Source organism: Laccaria bicolor, genomic scaffold (genome assembly GCF_000143565.1).
Source record: "Laccaria bicolor S238N-H82 LACBIscaffold_29 genomic scaffold, whole genome shotgun sequence".
In the NCBI taxonomy this organism is placed as follows: Eukaryota; Fungi; Basidiomycota; class Agaricomycetes; order Agaricales; family Hydnangiaceae; genus Laccaria; species Laccaria bicolor.
The window spans coordinates 414,010-436,256 of record NW_001889900.1 but is presented as its reverse complement, the minus strand read 5'-3'; the positions used below and the strand labels follow the sequence as shown (position 1 = coordinate 436,256).

Sequence of the window (22,247 nt, the reverse complement as noted above, 5' to 3'; positions counted from 1 at the left end):
CCCTCGTAGGCCCCTAGCCAGCAATTTTGAAGCGCTTTGGCTTCAACAAGGTTCGATTTTGGCGGTGAAGTCGACTCTAAGCTAACCCTAAGCCTGGGATCCGAACAGGCCCTGGCCCATTTTGAACATTGAGACTAACTAGCTGCTTGCTGCATTGTTAATCGGTTGGTAAGTAGCAATTTATCCCTCTGGGTACTTATTTCGCTTTCAATATTCGGGAGGAATACAATTCGACTGTCTCGCCTCGACATGTTACATCTCGGCACCAACGTGTCCAATGATGCTGTTCATAAACCTCGAGTATAAAGACGGACACGCACACCTTCAAATTCAGCAGAGCAACTGTTCCACAATTCGCGAGTGCATCGTCTGCAACATCGTCCGTCCCTTCCAAGCTCATCCTTGAAAACAAAGTGGATCTCCCATCAATTCTGAATTTTACTCTTTGAAGCTACTTTTGAGGTTCGTTCGCTGTCCCTCTTTAACCGTAATTCTCCAACTCCACTCGCAAATAGAATCATGCAATTCAAGACCTTCGTCAACGCCGTTGCCCTGGCTCTGTTCGCTGCAAGCGTGCACGCCAAGGTTCCTGCTGGTACCTATTCCATCGTCAACAAAGTTCCATCCAGCGACGGCCTATCACGCGCAATTACTTTCAACGGCGAAGGCCAGACGGTAACTGTCTCGTTCGACGACTCGACCGCTTCCAAGCAGGTATATTCCGCCTCGATCAATCACCCAGTATACCTTTGTCTCACCCATCCTTCAGCAGTGGATTGTGGAAGACTACGACGGGAAAGCCCAAAGCATTTCCCCCGTCGACGGTGACGGTCTTCAATGTGCATGGGGTCAAGACGTTGTCACCGTTCTTCCCGCTCATAACTATGTGTGGACCATTACCCAAAACGAGGATGACCCGACAACGTACACGTACGTTTAGGACCATTGCTTTCTTCCATTTTTTTTCTTTCGCCCGTTAATATGCACACTTCTAGTATTCAGGACGGTGGTGAGACTGTATATTGGGGATTGGGTGCTACCGACGTCAATACTGAGGTGAGCCCTGACATCATGATGAATCGCCAAAACCACAACAGTACTCATCGTCCCACGCTAGGTCACCATCAGTGGGGAAAAGACAGAAACCGGGGAACAGTCCTGGAAATTTGTCGAAGCACAACTCTCGGTTTGAATTTATTCTGTAACTTAGTTGACGTTCGAAGCGCCTTTAGCTCTTCGCTGTTATGTCTTACAAGAGAGGCTACATACATAGGTATGGCTATGTAGTGGTTTTGTATGAATTTCAAACCCTTTCTTCGGATGAGTCCTGAAATTTACCAGTGTCACTTTGGTGTCAGTAAATCATGTTTTTGTAAACCTCACAGCCTGAGGGGCCGATCTTCAGAACGTCGCAGACCACAAAAATCCTTTTCCGACCTCGGTAGATAAGTGCATCCATCGAATTCCATGAGATGGCTAAGTTTTTCTTTTTATCACAACTTGAAAGCAGCTCCTTATGTTTTTTTTCCTGACGCCGACTTTCTCAGCATCATTGGTATTGATAAAATACAGGTCTGGAAAGGACCCTTACCGCTCGAAAAGCTATTTCAAAGGGCACACAATGAGTATGCCATCCGTAGGTCGATTTCCGTTTTGATAGTGACAAGACAATTTATTCAAAGATGAAAAAAAGATTGCTCCTTGGCGCATACTAGCGAGCTCCAGCTATTGATTCCTCATCGGAGCCAGCCGCCTATAAGTACTCTGAGTCTCTCCGAGCTTGCCATTACTTATTACGGAAGTCATCCAGAGAAGTTGGAATTGGTGTTCAAGCGGTATTGGCTTGCGTGCTCATTGCATATTTCTTCTAGCCGCTCTGAGTAATTCCTCCACGTTGGAGGCTGCCCATCGCTGTAGATATTATTTGCAACCCATGCGCATCGCGATTGTATTAGTCGACATAGTCGAGGGATAACGCGGGTGCGGGGTATGATGCGTTCCATTTTTTAATCAGCTCCAGATGGACACCAGAGCTAAAATTTGGGCTCTCCGGCTTCCCTCTGATGCGCACCTATTTCGTCGCTCAGTGACTCGGGTTTTTTTGGGACCGTAAACTTGCGTTGTCATACACGTCCATCATGTTGCTTATTCGTCGTTGGCTTCTTCAATGCGGAGATCTCGTCGAAATCGAACTCCCATTTTTTCCTCGACCATTCCACAATCAGCTGCTGTTTCTTGATCTTAGCCGTACCGGTACAATATGACACACGCTGATGCACGAAGGATAAATCAGGTCCATGGTGAGGGCGGCCTATCTTTACGGTCGACTATATGCCGCTCGTGGTATCGTACATCCGAAATCCAGAGCGGAGTCAAGCAAGAGGTTCAAGTGCTCCGCAGCACCGTCTTCAGAGTCCACACTTCGTCGCCCGATTGATTTGAGAATACGAATCGCTGCTGGCCTCCACATCCTCCAAGCGTATCTAAACCGTCCCCAGACGTTTGTGGGAGCGCAGCAAAACTATTGAAGCCGGTGAACATCAGCAATGGAGCGCATATCATAGACGCACTGACGTAGGGGATCGTGCGTCGCATTTTACGGTCGCCCGAGCCCATGATCTATACCGAGCCCGGGGTCAGCAGGCACCATCTGCTTTTATCCAACGCACTTCTAGTCCATAGGGTCCATCTGACGACTGTGAAAAATGTTGTCCTGTCTTATTATTTCACATTTATCCATAATCCAACCATGCAACGATTTCTATTTTTAGTATCCTTACCATCCGACAATCAATGTCATGGATATTTCGTAGCGGGATGCACGCTGATATGCATGAACGGTGGTCGAATGACATGTGATTGATAAGAATTTGGGGCCCCGTATCGATTGTGTATGACGACTCACGAGAGGTTGAGAGGGAAGAGGGGAGAGGGGTCAAATCCATAGCTGAAGCCTGAAAGTTGCCTAACAACCAAGGACCTCCTCTGTGATTACCGAAGGCGGAGGCGGAGAGAACGTGATCACCTGAAATTGAATCGCAGAGCCGAGGCAATAATGATCTATGTGATCCGCCGAGGAATGTCCGCGTGGACGAGTACCGAAGTATGGAAAGGGATTTTCCAATTGGTCCCCCCTGCGCAGTCTGTAGCGAGTTAGCAGGTGATAAAATGAAAGGTGGGGTGTGTTCGCCTGTGTTCGCGGCCTCATACATTCTGCTCCATCGCGAGCGGCTCCACAGTGACAGGCAGCTTGTGATCACGACTGCGCTAGAATGATGGTTTGCAGCTTTATCGGGGTCTACACAATCATATGTATGATTCATATCTTGTTACTGTAAGCACAAGGAAGCGATCAGGAGGACGTTGTGGGCTGTCAGTGGGCATACGTTCGACTTCCAAGATTCAAGATTCAGCGCCTTAAGGCTTAAGATCATCGAAGACATGGGCGCCTTCAATAACTGTCGCTTCCATCGCCATGACAACGAAGGAACAAAAGGAACTTTTTAGGAGATCAGGAATAAAGGAGTGCGCTGATCGAGAGAACATTCATACCCTCAGCATGCTGACAAGACTTCTCGGGCTGAAACCTCCGATAGCGACGCCAAGCAGAGCAGGGAAGGGATGTTGAATGTTTCAAAGATTCATACCAATAATCATTTAGCTGGAACACTATACAGTACTTGGCTAACCATCATATAGAGTTCATGGGTATCACGACGGCAAGAAAGGGGTGGGGTGCAAGTAAGCAAAAACGAATGTCGAAGTGGAGCATCATGACGTATGTATGTATGGTGGTGGGCAGCAAAATAAACCATCCCAGTTTCCTCAGAGAGCGAGGGCTGCGAGGCCAAAGGCAGCCATGCCAGCGAAGGCGTTGACGCCAGAAATGGAGCCAGCAGACTTGGAGGAGGTAGCAGCTGGGGCGGAGGAGCTGGTGGATGAGCCCGAAGCTGCGGCGGAATGGCTGGAAGCTGCGGCGGATTTGCTGGAAGCGGGGGTAGTGGCGGTGGTGGCGGCAGCGGAGCCAGAGGATGCGCCGGTTGCAGCTGCGGTGGTGGCGGATCCAGTTGGGAGACCACTCAACGTCACGCCCTAAAGAAAGCGAATAAGAAAATTGGGGGTGATGAGAAAGAATGGGGAAGGACGTACGACGGCAGCGCAGAGTGCCTCGGCAGCGGCGATAGCGGCCTGGAGGTCAGAGCCTGTGCAGGCCGTCTCGATGCAAGCAGCGGTGCTGTCGACGAAGGCCGTGCTCTTGCAGAGACAGGCGTTGTCGGTAGCAGAGCAGCCGCCAAGGTCAGCGGACGCGATACATGTACCGGCGCAAGCTGCGTGGTGAAGAATATCAATACCACGGTTCATGAAACGTGCGACTGCGTAGCGACGTACCAGGAATGTTCTGGCGACTGTAGAGGCTGGAAGCAGAGGCAGAGGCAGCAGCAAGGGCAACAGTGACGAGAGCGAAACGCATTATGAAAGGTTCGTAGGGAAGTTTAACGAAGAAAAGTGCGTTTTGGTGTGAGAAGAAGGAAGCTCAAAGTCAAACGATGGGTGGGAGCTGGGAGAGCTGATTTTATAGAATTCTGGGGGAGCTTGGGTTTCCAGGGCTTGTTCCTAAACTTTACCCAAAAGGGGTTCCCGCAAGGCCCCGCACGTCCCATGGATTTGGGGTGGCATCATGCATGTGATGTCCGTGCGTGTGGAGGGATTGCACGCACATGTGCCCCTAGAATTGGGCACAATGCCCTCAGGACGATCAGCTATGACAATTTAGCGTAGGGCAATCGAGAATCCTAGAGAATGGGAGTTGCATAGAGGGTACAACTGCACAAAGAACCGTCTGAAAGCGGACTTGGAAGCACCTTGATGGAATTTTTTTTGACCCTTTCTTCGCTTGTCTACATTGAATGCTGAGTCATTTCGAATCCCGGCATTTCCCGATGGACTTGCAAGCCACTCCGAACCTTATTTTGTTTACACAACAGATCCTCACCAAACAAGAGTCGGTGTTCGAATTATCTTGCTCATCGACATCGTCATCCTCAAGACATGGTACGTTCCCATCGTCCTCTACATCCTCCAGCTCATCACTAACATCGACCAAAGGCCCCAGCTCCCAACAAGAAAAAGGTATTCACGCCCCATACTATCAATCACACATTCGAGAACTTACGACGACACTTTTTCAGACCGGTGGTAAAACCCGCTCAGCCCTCCAGGATGTCGTGACCCGGGAATACACCATCCATCTGCACAAGCGCGTGCACGGCCGCTCATTCAAGAAGCGTGCTCCATGGGCAGTGAAATCTGTCATCGACTTTGCCCAGAAGACCATGGGCACCTCTGATGTCCGCATCGATCCTAAACTCAACCAGGCCGTGTGGGCGCGGGGAATCAAGACTGTCCCTCATAGGCTGCGGGTTAAGCTTGAGAGTGCGTTAATTTTTTTTTTGTGGTTGTGGAGATCGGGGCTGATGCATGATGGGCCTTGTTTTTCTAGGGAAACGTAATGACGAGGAGAACGCAAAGGAGAAGCTTTACACATATGTCAGCCACGTCCCTGTAACGTCGTTCAAGGTATGTTTTCTCCTCTTTCATACACTATGGCGTGCCTGACGTCTTCTCGTATCGCACAGGGCCTGCAAACGACGGTCGTGGATGCCGAGTAATTTCATCGTCGGGATTTGTTCGCTGCTGTCTTTTTCTTTACCTTTGTCTTATCCATCCATGCTTGCCATGCATACCTCTACGCAACCTCCATTATGCTATGCCACGCAATTAAAATTCATCCCTTCGGCGCCAACGTGTTGAGTTTCTCCGATCTATGTTCTTTGCAAGTTGAAGAACCTTGAGGTGTTTGATATATGACCAATTGATAGGGAACCAAAGGTATCTCAAAGGGCAGGACGGTCGTCTCAGGAACCATGTGATTGTGACTTTGACATGCCACCTTCCAGATGATTCTGAGAATGTATGTGCGAGCGTTGCAGATATAAGAAGAATCGGGGATCCAATGAAACACCCATTGTTGCCTTTTGCCTTTTAGCTACACTGGCTTGCGTGTTGGAAGATGGGAAGTTATGTCAAGCTCAGCCAGCTGCTTCACCTCGGCCTGCGTCACGAAGGCCCGCGACGGCGTTGCGCCTAAACCGTAGGCTCGATGCGCATATATCCCCATTGAACGGAGCCCTCGCAAAAGCAGTAGGCGACATAGATCACGATTCCGGAAGAACTGGAATCCTCTGCTTCAACCTGCCTCTGGACCTGAACGGACGGTGTTACTGCTCCTTACCCAGGGGGTCCGGCCTTTACTTGAACCAATAGTTAATTCCAATCCCTCGCTTACGCGCTTTATTCTCTCAGGTTTTACTCCGAATTTCTGGGCTTCTTGATCCCAACACTGCAGAACGCCCGCATACGTCTCAACACTGGTTCTGCAGGTTTATGGGAAGATATGAATGAACAGAAAAGTTATCGTGCCCTATGACATTAAACACTAGCAATTTCGGGCGGCTCTCAACACGCTAGGGGCGCGTGCCCTGTCGGATTGGATGGTTGATTTGGAAAGAGTCAACGTTCTGCCGAGTTCGCGGCTCCAAGAGTGAAGGGTATCGCATTCACTCCCTGCATGCTCCACTTGGTGCCACTTTTCTATTTACCCAATTCTCTAACTCTCAACTCTACGTTTACAACCGAGGGATGGAGTTTGGGAGAGAGTGCATACGAGCATGTATCATCCTGCAGCACCCTTTCCTGCGTCCCCCTGCTTGCCGGTTGTGCGTGATTATAGGAACGATATTCGAAAGTGGATTCACAGAAATGTATTTCCACCTCAGAGTTCCCTAGGCGCTGCCCGAGAAGCGTTTTAGTGTAGGGTAGTCTGAGTCCGTCCCATGAGAATCAGAGCAACCGAAATATCAACGCATTTATACAGTACCTAAGGCTGCGAATCTGAGTCCAGCTCCGCTTCCTCCCTCTCCGTCGCAAGTTCCGCCATGATATCTGTAATATAGACCCACGGTCCAATATGTCTTTCGAGGGAGCCCATTTCGCGGCGCTTAATTACACCGTCAATGCTCGGGAAGAAATCATCCAAAAATTCAGCCAAAGGCCTATAACAAGATTGTGAGTCCACGCGTGAATCCCCGAGGGCCAGGTCTATAACTTTGGGGCAACTGTAACCGCGACCAGGTCTCCCTTGAACGTGAGATGTTTTCCATAGATCACCTAACGAGATGCTAAGCTCCTCCAAATCTGGCCAGTGTCTGGCGAAGGAAAGCAAACAGTTCACTGAAATTTTTGAGGGATGGCCGAATCCTTTGTAATAGTATCCCAATTTAAATTGACGCATGCAGGGCCACTTTGGGGCCATGAGTTTGATATCTGACGTATCCAGTCGGAAAGGACAAAACAACTCAATTTCCAATACCTCCAGGTTCTTGAACGCGAACAGGGGCCTAAAATTTGACAGCGCGAGACCATATTCGGGCGCGTAATAGTTTTCTTCGGAGTGACGGGGTTGGTGGAGGTGTACGGAGTTGAAGAGCGCATGTGAGCATCGCCGCTCAAGAGTCTGAAACAATTCCTTGATCGACAAAGAGTCGGGGAGATGCAGATGTACGACTTCGAACGATTGAAGACTCCGTGTATTAATTCGCTGTAGCAACTCCGAGCAATATTTGAGGTGCGATGCACAAACCGTCAGACGGCGGAGGGAAGAGAAACCCTGCTCAGTGCTAGGGAGATTTTGAAGCAATTCCTCAGCCGTATTTCTTATCGATAAGACTTCAATTTTAGAGGCTGACAAAAAGCGTAAGACCTCTTGCGGCAGGAGAGTTTCTGTGCAGAAAAGCTGTCGGAGACACTGATGTCCGCAAATCATGTTTTGGAGAAGGCACGATAGTTCTGGATTTGGCGAGAGATACTTCATTGGCATCCGGATGAAAAGTTTTTCCAGGAGAGGAGACTGGGAGCATAGTGGTTCTGCGACATCCCGAACTGCTTCGAAGTCAAAGCACTGCACTGCGAGCGCCTGGAGGGGGCCAATGGAATAGATATCACCAAAATGACCGCCGGATAGCATCCATCGAAGGTCCTGTAGGTTGGGGAGGGAGATTTGATTACTCTGCAAAACGCTAAACTCCCTGTGGTTTGAATAAAGAGGTAACTCTAGATCCCAATACTCAGATCCACCTACTATCCCGAGGCGCTTGATGCGAGGGGTGTACTTCAGACAAGCTTTCCAATCTTCAGGTGTCCAAGAATGACGGGTCTGAGTGGACGGGTTATCAGGCAATTTATGTTTGTATTCAACTGGAAACTACACACCAACTGAATCTCTCCACCAATTGTTATTGTCCATGAACCTTCAGGTAGACAATAAAACAAAGGTTTCAGCGTAGACAAGTTACTCCAGAGAATGTCGAGGGCTGGGTTCTGGAACCTCCGACATGTCCGCGCAAGAGCAGCGAGACTTCGCTGATCTACCCAGTTATACGGTTCATAATAGACGAATTCAAATATCTTGATGAGAATCTCTTCCGGACAGTCCATATCGGGGAGCAGGCTATTTCGCGCGGCAAGTGATATAGTGGGGGAAGTTTTCAAGTTGAGATTGATGTGGCATCACGGGAACGAGACTTGTCTGAGTAATGACTTATACAACTTGTCTGGCGATAGGAGGCATTCGAACATTTCTGAAAATAAAATAAAATAGAAGTGACGTCCGAATCCTCTTGGAGTATGAACACACGTCAGAAAAGTCGCGGTCGATCAATGGTTTATAGTAGCCTCTTTTTGTTCTTCTTGGTGACCGGGGCAAGTAGGAATACCAGCGCACGCTTTTTACCTTTGGTCCTTGGAGCTCCACGCCCGTCCGGATCGGTTAAAGATAGACCTACAGTCCTAAGTCAAATTGAGGCTGCATGTCGTCGTCTGGGCGCGCCGCTCAAGGACAGTACCGAATACATGGCAATGGTGTTGTGAGGACGCGTGCGAACTTGGCTTGATGGTGGCCTCTTCGTCGTCACTTGAAACTTGAAACTAATGCATCTCAGTAATACCCTACAATCTTCGGGTATCGATACTAGTCCTTAGTCCTTCAACGTATCAAGATTGACTGGGGAACCTAATTCAATCGTCACAGTTTTCATCTCAGGGCACGCCAACATAATCTCCTGAATAAATGACGTTTGCTTTTCTCTTTCCACGTCGGGTAGGGGTGAAGCGTACGTAAGATGTTGGAGTTGTGGAAAGCGAGCGAGGAATTGAGATCAGAACTCTCACATCACTCCGCCACATATTCCAAGACAGGAAGAGGTTGAGGGTAGTTACCACTGCTAGAGCGGCGAGCGGACTGTTCTCCTGTAATATGTGCTTGTAAAGCCAGTCTGCGATGCCGGCCTCCGGGTAGAATGAGATATGTAAGGCTGTGACATGTGGAGCGCTGCAAGGAAGGAGATATAGGGCGTGGTTGAAGGTGTTGTAGTCGAATGGAAGGTATAGACTCGGAGGGTAGACTTCCGACACCATTTCCAGTGATGTGAGGAATTTAAAATGCTGTTCACGATCCAGAAACTGGCAAGAAATGAGCCAGGGATCTGCTCTCAGATTTTGCAAGGCTGACGACGATTTCTCGGGCGGGTGACAGCGTATAAGCGGCCTCCAAGTCGATAATTGAAGGATGTCTAGTCAAGAAACCCAGAACATCGTTGAATTTGGCCATTTGCCAATCTATGACCACGCAGCCTGTCGTCAACTAGAACTTGGACAGGAATAGAAGAGTGATGCTCGAAAGAATATCAGACCATGTGCTTGCGGGGGTTTTAACGGTCTCAAAAGAAATCGCGGTAAGAGTATGTGAGTTGGTTTGGAGTGTGGAAATCGTCGAGTCGAGGAAAGGTGGGTGGAAAGGAACGAAGTGGGCCCTCATTAAAGTTCAAGGGCCAATTAGGTCACATGACTGAACCATCCTTGCATAAGACTCCCAAGTGTGAAACATACCCAACAACCATGAAGAGACGGCTGCGGCGCAAGGTGAAAATCGACGGGCCTCGTGCACAAGCTTCCTCTGCATACGCCACCATCACCGATCTGCCGGACGAACTTGTTGAGAAAATCGTCGAAGACCTGGATGATAACGGATCCATTTGTCGTCTGAGCCTTACATGCAAGAGGCTTCACTTCCTGGTCCTTCCTACGTTCTTCTCCCGCAACAAGTTGGAACTTTTGCAAAACGGGTACCTCCAGTGTTATAAGCCTGTACCAGGGTTGCTAGAGGCCATAAGGACGGCCCTTTTCGTTCGCAATCTTTCATTGATCACATTTTACTTCACTTCAGAGATGGAGCAAGTGATCTCAGACATTTCCAGTCTATGTGGTTTACTGGCGCGCATTCCACCGGTTGGTAAAATCATGCTAGGCCTTCCGCAATATGTTTCGTCCCTGTACGTGCCACAGCATGTCCGAAACATGGAGAGGTGGGGAAGGGAGTCTCTGAAGCTTTTAGAAACAATCACGAAGAGTGGGTGCAGAGATCTGGAGTTGCTTGACCCGTTAGGTATCTTGCCTAACAACTTTTTGTATGTCGCGGCACCTCCCCCATCGAAACCCACAGGCACTAAGTCTAGGAGGTCGAGAAATTTGGGAGGGTCCCGTGGACACTCCCATTCAACTAGCCTGTCGACGATACAAATTCTTTCTCCGAGGCTCTTCCAACCATTTTTTATCGGTTGGATTGTTGATACACTGAAGGTGAACCGAGAGTCCCTCGTCTGCATTCACCTCAATGTCACTTCCATTGACCCGGTCCTCCTATCACGCATCTCCGAATCTATGAATTTACCAGCGATAAAAGAGGTCAAGATCTCTGCCTATTCCAATTTCGAATGGATGGGTCTATGGAGCTTTCTCAATCGCCATCCATCAATCACCAGTCTACGCCTCGACGGAATCCTCCCAGTCAAGGATCCTCAAATCCCTGATCCCCCAATTATACTCCCACACTTGACACAGGTCACTGCAATGTCGCCGGTTGTGACCTCGCTGCTACAACATCGGAACAGGGTGCCGCTTCTTTCCTCCGTCGATGTCTTACTCAATTGGAACGTTCAATCTGGGTTGGACCCCCTAGCAGCCATTGCCACCCACGCCCATATCTCATCTTTGAAGATATCAAATGGTCTACAGGGGGATATCTGCTCGATCCTAGAGAGGCATATCCGTGAAGACAGATATACTCGAATCATTACCTCCCTCAGTCATATCAGGAGTGTCGTTTTGGACCAATCCATTAATTCTAGCAACCCCTCGCCACTCACAATAAAGAGGTGGCTTTACCTCTTCCCCCATCTGGAGCATGTGACTGTGAGCTTGCGTCTGTTGGATGTCAGGTTAGGATTGTCAGCCGAGGAGAGCCTTGGTGTAGTCACCGAGTTTGCCACTCAATTTGCTGCTGATCGCCCGATGATGAGAACATTATCGGCTGATTTCTTTTTGACAGTCAACTTGGACGAGTTGCGGAGGGTGCCAGGCTTCAAGGCATGATTATTATTTTTTTGTTAGCATCTTTGTGATATCTGACCTTTATTATTCTTATTTCTTTGCAGAACGGCCCATCGACCGGGTCCAGAAAATCAAATAGGGTGTTGAATGGGCAAGCAAAATGTAGCTGCAAATAGTCGGAGGAGCCACAGGGCTCTCGTGCATATCCAACAGTGAGAGGACTTAGACTAACGCTTTCGTCGGCCTGGCTCCAGACAAAGAAATTATGATGTTATTTAAATAGGAAAGTAGCCGCGCATGAATTACTTTTTCATTCAATGCTTTGACTATGTACTTTATTGCGATTGACCTTTCAAAGTTTAGCTCCTTCAATCTACCTTCATCACGTCTGCTCTGTATTCGATTAGACGTTCCGAAACACAAAAAAAAATGGAACGACTGTTCTCAGAGCTCGGATTGAGGTAATACATGGTACCTGAGTGACATCGTCAAGAGTCTTTGAGATAGAACCTTCAAGAGTCGTGATGTTATGCTCAATCGCCTTTCCATCATCCATGTCGTGGATAGACAGGTGAGAAGCTTTGAGACAGTTGGCGCTCGTCAAGTCCTCTTCAAACCAATGTTGTTGATAGTAAATGAACAAGATCTGCACAGCGTGTGTTATGACCTTGGAGCGGCAGTGCGGCAAGACTGAGACTGAAAGCCGCCAAACCAGTCATGGAAGGGGAACGACCGCGCCAACAATCAAGCCGGCAGTTTTAGAGGTGACCATTGGGACAGCGGAGTGGGAGTGGTGCCGGTGGACGCCAGAGTTGTGGTACGAACGCTAGCGGCGGGGACAAGCGCTGCTGTTGAGGTGGTAGCGGATTTGGTGAAGACCGCCGCGGGCAGCGTCACACGCTCAATTCAAAGCGAAGACGGGTGAAACCGGACGACTCAGAGAAGGTTGCGCTATTGACGAAGTCGCATTGTTGCGGAGGATTTGAATAAAGGAACGTGGAGGAGGGTGGTTAGTGAAAGAAAACTCGGACCTCCTCCAAGCTTGAAAGAGACTCGGAGTTGTAGCGAGAGCTGCCTTATAGAATTCTTGAGGTAGAAGTTTCACGGCTTAGTGCTAGAGCCCCCTAGAGCCAATCCAGATGTGAGTAGGTGCATCTGAAAGCCCCAGGCCGATTCTCAGTCAATCCTTAGGAAAGCAAAAAGGTCGCATCCACCTTCACATAGAGCATCTCCGTTGTTCGACTCTGCTACCATTCGCGAGTTGGTCAAAGAATCCGGAGGATGCCCGTGGTTCGTTTTCTTTCAATACCACAGACGGAATGGGAAGTGTGAGTTGCTTATGGGCAAAATTAGGACCCCTACGCACCGGAACAATCGAAACGAACAGCTCGTGCCAGTGGGAGATATTTGAACTGGACGAAGCTATGCTGGCGGCCCCGTCCGTAGTGGACCGACAACAACCAAGAGTGACCTGGGACACAAATCAGTGAAGCCGGGCTGTGCATCACCTTGTAAAACATACCGACGGTGACTGGGCGTTGATAGTTTTGAACACGCCGGAAGGAGTGAGCCCTAGACCTTACATATTTTCAATGGGGATTCTAACGACAGTCGTCAGGGAAACGGATGAAACGAGCAAGGTGTCCTGACATTTCCAGCCCTCTGAAGCCCTCGTCATCTGTCCATCCATTCCTGCATCGATCCACCTCTCCCAATCAAGTAGTGGTGTGATTGTTGAGTCCGGCTACATAGACTCGCGCTTGGAGGCCTTGTTGGAGTAGATAGGAGATAGCTAGAGTTTTTTGCTAGCCGAAATATGTATGAGCAGAGAATGCGATACTTACCAAACGTCTTGTGGGTCTGCGGCTGTTTGAACCAAGTTTGAACCAAGTTTGAAATTTAAACCTTTATACAACCTTTATATGCCAATTATTAATTATGGGTCACATGACGGACTCATAGTGATTCCGACACTTTCAAACATACTGGAAGTGTACCACTACAACGGCAATGAAGAGACGGCTGCGGCGCAAGGTGGAAATCGATGGGCCTTTCGGAAAAACTTCGGCATACGCTACTATGACTGATCTGCCGGACGAACTTGTCGAGAAAATCGTCGAAGACCTGGATGATAACGGATCCATTTGTCGGCTGAGCCTCACCTGCAAGAAGCTTCACTTCCTGGTCCTTCCTATGTTCTTCTCTCGCAACAAGTTGGTAAATCCGCAAAACGGCCTCTTTCATTGTCGTCATCCTGTACCAGAGCTGCTAGAGGCCATAAGGACAGCCCTTTTCGTTCGCAATCTCTCATCATTTACATTTTACTTGACTTCGGAGATTGAGCAAGTGATCTTAGACATTTCCAGTCTACGTGGTTTACTGGCGCGCATTCCACCGGTTGGTCAAATCACGATAGGCCTTCCGAAACGTATCCGGTACATAGACGGGTCACAGGGAGTCCGAACCATGGCGAAGTGGGGAAGGGAGTTTTTGAAGCTTTTAGAAACAATCGCGGAGAGTGGGTGCAGAGATTTGAGGTTGCTTGACCCAATAGGTTATTTGTCTAACAAATTCACGCCTAATAACCTGAATGTCACGATACCTCCACCTGCAAAACCCACAGGCTCTATGTCTAGGAGGACGAGAAACTCGGGAGGGTTCCGTGCACATTCCCATCTGACTGGGATGTCGACAATACAAGTTCTTTCTTCGAGGCTCTTCCAACCGTTTTTTATTGGATGGATCATTGATACGCTAGAGGTGAACCGAGAGTCCCTCGTCTGCATTCACCTCAAGGTCACTTCCATAGACCCACTCCTTCTATCACGCATCTCCGAATCTATAAATTTACCGGCGATAAAAGAGGTCAAAATTTCCTCTCGCTTCAATATCGTATGGGTGGGGCTGTGCAGCTTCCTCAATCGCCATCCGTCAACCACCAGTCTACACCTCGAAGGAATCCTCCCAGTCAAGGATCCTCAAATCCCTGATCCACCAATTATACTCCCATACTTATCACAGTTAACTGCAATCTCGCCGATCGTGACCTTGCTGCTCCAACATCGGAACAGGGTGCCCCTTCTTTCCTCCGTCCACGTCTTACTCAATTGGAATGATCAATCCGAGTTGGACCCCCTAGCAGCCGTTGCCACCCACGCCCATATCTCATCTCTGCAGTTATCAAATGGTATAGGGGGAGATATCTGCGCGATCTTAAATAGGTATATCCGTGAAGACAAACATACTCGAGTCATTACCTCCCTCGCTCATATCAGGAGTGTCATTTTGGACCAACGTATTACTATTCATCCCGGCAAGTTCTCGCCGCTCACAATAAAGAGGTGGCTTTACCTCTTTCCCCATCTGGAGCATGTGACTTTGAGCCTCCGTCTATTAGATCCCAGGTTGGGATTGTCAGCCGAGGAGAAGCGTGATGTAGTCACTGAGTTTGCCACTCAATTTGCTGCTGACCGCCCGACGATGAAAACATTATCAGTTGGATTTATATCGGCAATCAACTTGGATGACTTGCGGAGGATGCCTGGTTTTAAGGTATGATCAGAGTTTCTGTATTGCATCTACGTGATATCTGACCTTCCATTCTTATTACTCTGCAGAACACCCCGTCGGCCGGGTCCAGAAAATCAAATAGAGTGTTAGGTGGGAAAAAATGTAGCTGCAAATAATTGGAGCCGCATTACTCTGGTGCGTATTCAACAGCTCAACGAAGCACGAGTCGGACTAAAGGTCATGCCAGTGGGACGATGGCCCGGTCCAGAAAACGAAATAGCTTACTTTTCGCCTGCGATTCACCTTCTGTAATAACTTCTTCGATGTAGCCTCATCACCTTTTTTCGGTATAGAACGACAAAAAAAAACGGGGCTGCTGCTCTCACAACTTGGATTGCGGTAGCGTCGAGCATTAGGACAATAATCACAGCCTGAGTGTATTCATTTAGGTTTGTCCGCCGTTGTGGACCGTCGTTCTTCAAGTACAATAAAAGTGCAAAAAGTATAACACTAACTACCAATGGAACAACACAAATGGATCCCCAACCTCGTCAATTTCCCTCTAGAAATTCCCAAAGCTCTGGTAATAAGCCGCCGACGCCTGAGCATTCGCGACCATAGCAGCGGATACCATGTCAGTCACCTACAACCTCATCATAGCTTTATTCGCAACGTTTACCCGTCGGATCTGTTGACGTTGGAGGGCCTCCTCGTCCTTGAGTTGTCGGAGTTCAAGAGCGTAGTTTTGTTGGCATAATGAAATCTGGTTATCGATCGCCGACTTCCATTGTGCGTACGGAACATCATAGTCGGATGTTCCATTCTCATAGGTGATCATGAAATTGGATATCGTGGATGGTGATAGTATAATGGACTGCAGGGTGGTTGTAAACTCGAAATGGCATGCAAGGGAAGAACGAACCTCGACACCAACAGAACGAACATTCTTCAACTTTTCTATGAGAGACGTGGATACTGCCTTGACGTTCCAGCCCCCATCCTCATACACGGTAGACCAGCTGTTTTCGTAGCCAATAGAGACCATCTTCACTTGTAACTCCTTCTTATGGGTTTTAAGGTGGTCGTCGAGCGTTTCTGGTAAATTTTCGAAAACACAGTGCGCGACGCCGTCGTGACGTACCACTCCAATGAATCCTTGGCCGTCGGGAGTAAATGTGATCCATGCAATGTTTCCAAGATCTGTTTCGCGCCCGGTCTTCATGGTGGCGACGTGACAAAATCGAAGGACGCGACTTGTCATGGGATCATTCCCGGGCTTCATCCCTAACAGGTGTAGTATCCGTAAGAATGGCAGACGAGGTGTTGCAGTGGAAACATGCTTACTGTTCACTGAATCGGTGCTTAGGAACCAATCGCCATCGTTTGCGACGGAGACGCTCAGTATATTTTCACCCTCAGAATGCGCTTCCTTGATTGCGGTGACGAGATCTGGAGGAGAAGTGAGGGTCCTATTGTTGGATGAGTCACCGACAAGCAATATACAGACCACATGAACGAACCACCATGACGATGAGCCGGACGAAGCAACGCATCCCGGAGAAGACTCTGACAAGAAGGAGAAGTATACCATGATAATGGTTAGGAGAGTCCAAAGAGAGTCGAGGATGAGGCTTGTTCGCGGCTCAATTGGTTCCTTCGCCGCAACACTGCCAATGGGGTTGTGTTCCTGAATGTAAACAAGTGTCGTGAGTGTTCTTCTTGAAGGGCCAAGAAAGGCACTGCGCAGTGTTTGCTGCTTGGCGTTGGCTTGACGCGCAAACGGAAACGTGGTAGGGACTCGGGAGAATCAGATGATCCACTGATTCTGAAGGCTTGAGGCGGCCGTCTTTCAAACTTCATGTCAAGTCTTCTTCCAACTGCATTGCATTATCATTCGTATGTGAAACTAAGAAGAAAAAAGTTACGGCAAAGTATCAGTAATCGAAGGTGGTAGTCTGGCTGAATGGGAAGCGGGGACAAAGCCCTGCGAAGGAGTTCAACAAGAAAAACGGAGAATTATTTTGTAATTGTTTTTTTCTTCTGAAATATCCTGGGTTTAAAAGTTTTAATCGAGATATGTCATAGTACTCTTCCCATTTTAAATTCTGCATACCTCATAGCAAAAGGGCAGCAAGCCCGGCGAAAGCAGCCAAGCCAGCAAAGGAATCAAAGTCAACGCTAGAACCAGCAGACTTGGAGGTGGCCGCCGGGGCGCCGGAAGTGGAGGATACTGTTGCAGTGTAGTGCGCAGTGGTGCTGTACGCCGGAGCAGTGGTTCTCGTGGCACTCGCAGAACCGTACACCGCTGCTGCTGAGGTGGTAGAGGATTCAACGAAAACCGCGTCGGATGGCAATGTCACGCCCTAGAAAGCGATTATGCAAAACACTAAAAAAAATGGGGTAAAGCTAAAAGACTTGGAACGACGCACAAAACGGAGACAGAGCTCTCGGCCGGCTTGCTGAGCCGCAGCAAGGTCGCTCGGGCAGGTGTTCTTGACGCACCCCATAACGCTACCAATGTAGGCCTTGTTCTCGCAGAGACAGGCGTAGTCTGTTTCTAAGCAGTTGCCTCGGTCACCGTTCTTGACACATTTGTCGACGCAAGCTAAGTCACAGAAAGATGCATAGAGTGTTGTTATTTTAAGCATAAGGGGGGGAGTATGTGAGTTTAGAGGAACAACGTACGGGAGACAACGACGTCTGACTGACGAGTGAAGAGGGTGAAGGCCGTGGTCGAGGCAGCTAAGAGCGCAACAGATACAAGCGCGAAATGCATTGTGCTTCAAAGGATCGTAGCTAGAGGTTAACAGAAGGGTGCGTTGGAGAGAACGGTTAACTCTCCGAAAGCTATCTGGAGTTGGGAAGCGAGAGCCAGCAGCTTTATAGATTTCCGAGGGGAAACTTTCCCGGCTCTAGAAGAGCCAATCCAGTCGGAAGGAGGTGCACCGTGCATGTGGCCCACATGATGTGGGAGGCCGATCTTGAGTCAAGGAAGGCGGGAAGTTGGCGGAAAGGAAGGAAGTTACTAATGGTTATATGCTGTATGGAATTTTTTTAACCTACCAGGTCTGGGCCTTCAATTGAAAACGCGCCAAAGTTTCTAGGTTCTGAGGACATGTGGGACATTCTTGCGTCGTCGTCGGAGGTGTAGTATCTCCCTCTTCAGCTGGTGTGCCTTGAGATTGCAGGCAGGGAGTAGCAATGAGGCGAGCTGTGGTGGTGGTGGTCGTCCGAGTCGAAATTTGAAATTAGTCATCTTTCCAGTTCATATATTAGATCCGCGTGCATCTCGAGTACACAAATCATATTCTACATCCTTATAACCAGGGAACGTACAAACGTTACTCAGTCCTTCACTAAGTAACAATGGGTTGACGTCGCGAAAATCCCAAGGATCTTGAACATCGGCACACTTTGGGCACACTCTGTCCTTCCTCACCCAACAACTGACAGTCCACGAAATGCGAGGTTCGTCCAACACTGGCATAATGGTCGATCATCCTCAACCTACAGAAGAATAAGAAGAGGAAGAAGAAGAAAGAAGAGAGGGACATACGTAGGTATAGCATCCCCAATATCCGCCGCATTCTCAACAACCTTCAAACCCGCATCATTATCATCAACCCAACACTCAACCGAACTCCCCTTCCGCAGCCGTAATCGACGCATCCCCACCACTCCCACTCGAATGATGCGCGTACCACCCCAAGCTGTAGAACAATGACAGTGGTAGGGGGTTGATGAGGTCGTTGACGGAGACGCAGAATGGGGCGATCTCTTCGAAGGGACGGTTCCCGTTTGATCGGGTGTTGATTCGGCCAGAGGGGACGGTGAGGAGCTGGGGGGAAGAGGAAGAGGAGGAGGAAGTGTCCCCCCGGTCTTTCATCGCTGCTGCTGCCATCTTCTTTTCCACGGCTGCGTCAACGGCTACATCACCCTTTTCTGGCTCAGGGACTCCAGGACGCTGACCAACGCCGCCAAATAGCCCATGAGCGTCGCCTGTGCCTGCTTCGAATCCTGTGGTGTGCACTGGGACAGCTTCGTACAACGACCCCGTAGCCACGCTCCACGCCGTACGTATCTGGCTCTGGAAGTACGCCACGAGTATCTCCAAGATGAGCTCGTGCCCTGACGGGCTGGCGAGGACAGGATCCCTTCTGGATAGACTTTGGGTCGCACATGTAATCGGGGAAGAGGGCAAATTTGACAAAGACGTGGGGGACGTCGTAGAATTGCGCGACGATGTTGTCCTATGGTCTGGCCCTGCGAAACCGTGTGTTTGGGGTGAGAAGTGTCTGAGGAGGAGGACGGCGGGTCTGTCGGGTCTGATGAGGATGGAATTTTAAAGTGATTCATCATGTCTTGGTTCCTGTGAGATGGGTTAGTCTCGAAGTTGAAGGGAGAAAGAGGGAGGTGAAGGAAGAGGTGATGGAAGATAAAGGGAAGTTTTAACTGCGAGAAGTTGAAGGATCCAAGACGCTAGATGAGGACGGAGCGGAAAGACAAAGAAAAGGCAGTCACTACGACGACCACATGAAAGCCCCAAAATGCAGTAAAAGACCAAAAGACCCAAAGGAGTAGAACTGGAGACCTGCTCTCAAGATATTGCAGGGAATGATAGGACGCAGAAAACAAAGGCAAAACATACAATACAAGCGAAAAAAGCGGTCACATTTGAATGACAGAAGGGAGACCCCGACTTTCAAAAAAAGGCAAGCGTGGAGGATAGTAAGGCCTGACAGAAAGGTATAGGAAGTCCTTGGTCGCGATGTATAAGAGAAACGCAAAGGAACAAAGCGGAAGGACGCTCCCTCCAGAGCGCTCAAGCACAAGAGATAAAGATGCACAGGCTGCCTGCCAAACGCCGCTGTGTCACGTGTGGACGAGTAGACCCAGAGTTCATCAAACCGACATGGTAGGAAGCAGAAGACGCCCGCAAAGCATTCAATCCAATAGAAAAGAAGCAAACAAGCAGTCACATTTGAATGACAGAAGGGAAACCCCAACTTTCAGGAAAAGGATAGAAAGGGCAAGCGGGGAGGAACATGAGAAAGGTATAGGAATTGAAAGCAAAGCCCTTGGTCGCGGAGCTTTTAACAAGAAAGAAACATGCACAGCCTGCCAAACTGTGAACACCGCTGGGTGGGCGAGGGGACAACCTGGAGGTTATCTAGAGTATGATCAAAGCGAAGGAGAAGCCGCATGGAAACGCGACCAGAAGAGAAGAAAGATCCACGTCTGCGCCATGGCTTCCAGAAACGAGGACAGGATCTACAAACTAACGACCATGAGCGCCACCAACATGCAACAAAAGACCAGACGAACGAACGGAGTCGAAGTTGAGGTTGCTCCCAGAATATTGCGGGGTAAAGAAAACTCACATGAAGACAAACACAAAGCATTCAATTCAATAGGAAAGAAAGGCCTAACAAGAAACATATAGAAATTCAAGGCCAAGCCCTCGGTCGCGATGGGTAGAGGAAAGAAGCTCCCTCCAGAACTTTCAACCACAATTCAGAAAGAAAGAAAAGAAACGTGCACAGGATGCCTGCCAAACGCCGCTGGCCGGGCGAGGGGATACATGGAAGTTATCGAGAGGACAACCAAACCGAAGGAGAAGCACACGACAAGAAGAGAAGAAGGGAGGGGGGTTCACATCTGTCCAGAAATTAGCCGAAGTATGGGGGAAAAAAGGGTAAGCAAGGTCACACAACAGATCGTCGTGCTCAAAGAAGGACAGGATCCACAAACTCCCCCGACCCACAACGACGCGGAAGCTGGGGGTAATAAAATAGAAAATGGAAAAATCAACACGATGACGCTGATCGTCAAGCCCAAGCTCGACCTTCAAGATGTAGGGTGTTTCTGGGAAGTGGGACATGGATAGGGTAGGGGACTGAAAGCGAAAATCGTCCAGGTAAATGCATAATGAAGTCGCGTCAGAGGCAAACGAGCAAGATAGGATGGCCTCTTGGGTGGCTACCCTTGCTTGGTGTGGGAAGAGTCTGTCTTTGGGGCAGGTGTGATGACAAGACAGCACGAAATGTGTGATAATTAGGGTGGGCGCCAGGCGGTCGCAATGAACAGAAGCAAAAGAAAAAGATAAAAAATGGGTGGTATGAAAGAAACGGCAGAGAAACGAAAGAAAGGAGCAGAGAAACGAAAGAAAACGCACGGTTCATCCTCCGTATCCAGCTCAATAATAAGGGTCGTCCCCTGCACCATGACATGCTGACACTGCGTAGGTGTACGTGAGTCTGCAGGTGTGGAAAGAGGAAGAGGAAGGAAACAAGGGACAGATACCTAAACCGCCAAGAACAGAGATAGAAACACTCAGACCCGCCTACACCCTATTCAACACCCTCTGAATCCTCGCGCCACTCCCAACTCCCAAGGTGCATCCTACCCTTCAAAAGCGTAACAGCGCCATACTTTGCACCGATCCATCCCCGGGGCTGTAACTTGGACAGAAGTTAAATGGGTTGGGAATGTCAAATTTGCTTGAGTTGAGGTAATTCTTGACTTTTAGATCTACATTGGAGTAGTTTGGTATCGATGAGGAGGAGCGGGAGGAGGAAGCAGATTGGCGTTAGGAGGAGGAGGATGAAGAAGACTGGGACCCAGATGCATGGGGAAGAAGGGAAAGGGAGCCCATTGTAGGTGAGTAGTGGGAGGGAGAAAAGATGCATGATGCGGAAGAATGATATGTACAATCGACAACGTGACTATATGTAGCTATGGTGTATAACAGTGAACCCAATGAACACCAATCATAGACTGATCAAAGTCAACTGTAGCAAAGCCAGACCGAGAAATGATGAGAATATTGAAATGTGGGCGCAATCCAGCCTCCTTTGGCACCCACATGAGCCAGTTTTTCTCCTGAGTAGAGATAATCCAGTTTGACTCCGCCAGATGCCAAGCAACACATGCATCTCCGTCGCTCAAAATACCTCTCGACACATCCCATACCCGCACAGACTTGTCATTCGAGCCAGACACAATGCGTGTCCCATCACTCGAAAATGCGACTGAATTGACCAGAGTGTGGCCCTTCACCTTCTTCAGCTCCACACCAGTCGATGCATTCCACACACACACAGACTTGTCATACGAGCCAGACACAATCCGTGTGCCATCGCTTGAAAATGCGACCGAATTGACCTCCTCAGTGTGACCCTTCAGCTCCTTCAGCTCCACACCAGTCAATGCATCCCACACCCGCACAGACCCAT

The 22,247-nt window shown here is 49.0% G+C and overlaps 9 protein-coding genes across 9 annotated transcripts; 4 read left to right on the top strand and 5 right to left on the bottom strand.

The window, feature by feature from the left end:
* Positions 1-519: 519 nt before the first annotated feature.
* On the top strand, positions 520-1,192 carry LACBIDRAFT_330799 (uncharacterized protein; the record flags this gene model as incomplete). The annotated part of the gene is made up of 4 exons (XM_001885149.1): positions 520-714; positions 773-930; positions 996-1,056; positions 1,118-1,192. 4 exons carry the CDS (start codon positions 520-522, stop codon positions 1,190-1,192), a joined length of 489 nt encoding a protein of 162 aa, XP_001885184.1.
* A 931-nt stretch (positions 1,193-2,123) lies between these two features.
* On the bottom strand, positions 2,124-3,212 carry LACBIDRAFT_330798 (uncharacterized protein; the record flags this gene model as incomplete). Its single annotated transcript, XM_001885046.1, has 5 exons — positions 2,124-2,311; positions 2,353-2,521; positions 2,575-2,619; positions 2,670-2,689; positions 2,906-3,212. The coding sequence occupies 5 exons, from the start codon at positions 3,210-3,212 to the stop codon at positions 2,124-2,126; spliced, it is 729 nt and encodes a 242-aa protein (XP_001885081.1).
* Positions 3,213-3,608: 396 nt separating this feature from the next.
* On the bottom strand, positions 3,609-4,549 carry LACBIDRAFT_304862 (uncharacterized protein). The gene is made up of 3 exons (XM_001885045.1): positions 4,390-4,549; positions 4,150-4,328; positions 3,609-4,092 (listed from the first exon to the last, which is right to left on the bottom strand). The coding sequence occupies exons 1-3, from the start codon at positions 4,469-4,471 to the stop codon at positions 3,826-3,828; spliced, it is 528 nt and encodes a 175-aa protein (XP_001885080.1). The 5' UTR covers positions 4,472-4,549; the 3' UTR covers positions 3,609-3,825.
* A 456-nt stretch (positions 4,550-5,005) lies between these two features.
* Positions 5,006-5,794, top strand: LACBIDRAFT_185678 (60S ribosomal protein L31). The gene is made up of 5 exons (XM_001885148.1): positions 5,006-5,052; positions 5,107-5,130; positions 5,190-5,433; positions 5,501-5,577; positions 5,637-5,794. The coding sequence occupies exons 1-5, from the start codon at positions 5,050-5,052 to the stop codon at positions 5,667-5,669; spliced, it is 381 nt and encodes a 126-aa protein (XP_001885183.1). The 5' UTR covers positions 5,006-5,049; the 3' UTR covers positions 5,670-5,794.
* A 1,143-nt stretch (positions 5,795-6,937) lies between these two features.
* LACBIDRAFT_330795 (uncharacterized protein) lies at positions 6,938-8,553 on the bottom strand (the record flags this gene model as incomplete). The annotated part of the gene is made up of 3 exons (XM_001885044.1): positions 6,938-8,095; positions 8,198-8,272; positions 8,329-8,553. The coding sequence occupies 3 exons, from the start codon at positions 8,551-8,553 to the stop codon at positions 6,938-6,940; spliced, it is 1,458 nt and encodes a 485-aa protein (XP_001885079.1).
* Positions 8,554-9,153: 600 nt separating this feature from the next.
* Positions 9,154-9,724, bottom strand: LACBIDRAFT_330794 (uncharacterized protein; the record flags this gene model as incomplete). Its single annotated transcript, XM_001885043.1, has 2 exons — positions 9,154-9,576; positions 9,626-9,724. 2 exons carry the CDS (start codon positions 9,722-9,724, stop codon positions 9,154-9,156), a joined length of 522 nt encoding a protein of 173 aa, XP_001885078.1.
* Positions 9,725-10,011: 287 nt separating this feature from the next.
* On the top strand, positions 10,012-11,678 carry LACBIDRAFT_304860 (uncharacterized protein; the record flags this gene model as incomplete). The annotated part of the gene is made up of 2 exons (XM_001885147.1): positions 10,012-11,538; positions 11,607-11,678. The coding sequence occupies 2 exons, from the start codon at positions 10,012-10,014 to the stop codon at positions 11,676-11,678; spliced, it is 1,599 nt and encodes a 532-aa protein (XP_001885182.1).
* A 1,834-nt stretch (positions 11,679-13,512) lies between these two features.
* LACBIDRAFT_295081 (uncharacterized protein) lies at positions 13,513-15,324 on the top strand (the record flags this gene model as incomplete). The annotated part of the gene is made up of 2 exons (XM_001885146.1): positions 13,513-15,054; positions 15,223-15,324. 2 exons carry the CDS (start codon positions 13,513-13,515, stop codon positions 15,322-15,324), a joined length of 1,644 nt encoding a protein of 547 aa, XP_001885181.1.
* A 133-nt stretch (positions 15,325-15,457) lies between these two features.
* On the bottom strand, positions 15,458-16,603 carry LACBIDRAFT_330791 (uncharacterized protein; the record flags this gene model as incomplete). Its single annotated transcript, XM_001885042.1, has 4 exons — positions 15,458-15,488; positions 15,660-15,886; positions 15,935-16,296; positions 16,357-16,603. The coding sequence occupies 4 exons, from the start codon at positions 16,601-16,603 to the stop codon at positions 15,458-15,460; spliced, it is 867 nt and encodes a 288-aa protein (XP_001885077.1).
* Between the last annotated feature and the right edge of the window lie 5,644 nt (positions 16,604-22,247).

Bases quoted from the DNA above. Each gene is read 5' to 3' on its own strand.
- LACBIDRAFT_304862 (XM_001885045.1), bottom strand. From the start codon at position 4,471: ATGCGTTTCGCTCTCGTCACTGTTGCCCTTGCTGCTGCCTCTGCCTCT. The intron at 4,329-4,389 runs GTACGTCGCTAC...TTCACCACGCAG, and splicing joins CAGTCGCCAGAACATTCCTG to CTTGCGCCGGTACATGTATC. The intron at 4,093-4,149 runs GTACGTCCTTCC...CGCTTTCTTTAG, and splicing joins AGGCACTCTGCGCTGCCGTC to GGCGTGACGTTGAGTGGTCT.
- LACBIDRAFT_185678 (XM_001885148.1), top strand. The intron at 5,434-5,500 runs GTGCGTTAATTT...TTGTTTTTCTAG, and splicing joins GCTGCGGGTTAAGCTTGAGA to GGAAACGTAATGACGAGGAG. The intron at 5,578-5,636 runs GTATGTTTTCTC...CGTATCGCACAG, and splicing joins TCCCTGTAACGTCGTTCAAG to GGCCTGCAAACGACGGTCGT.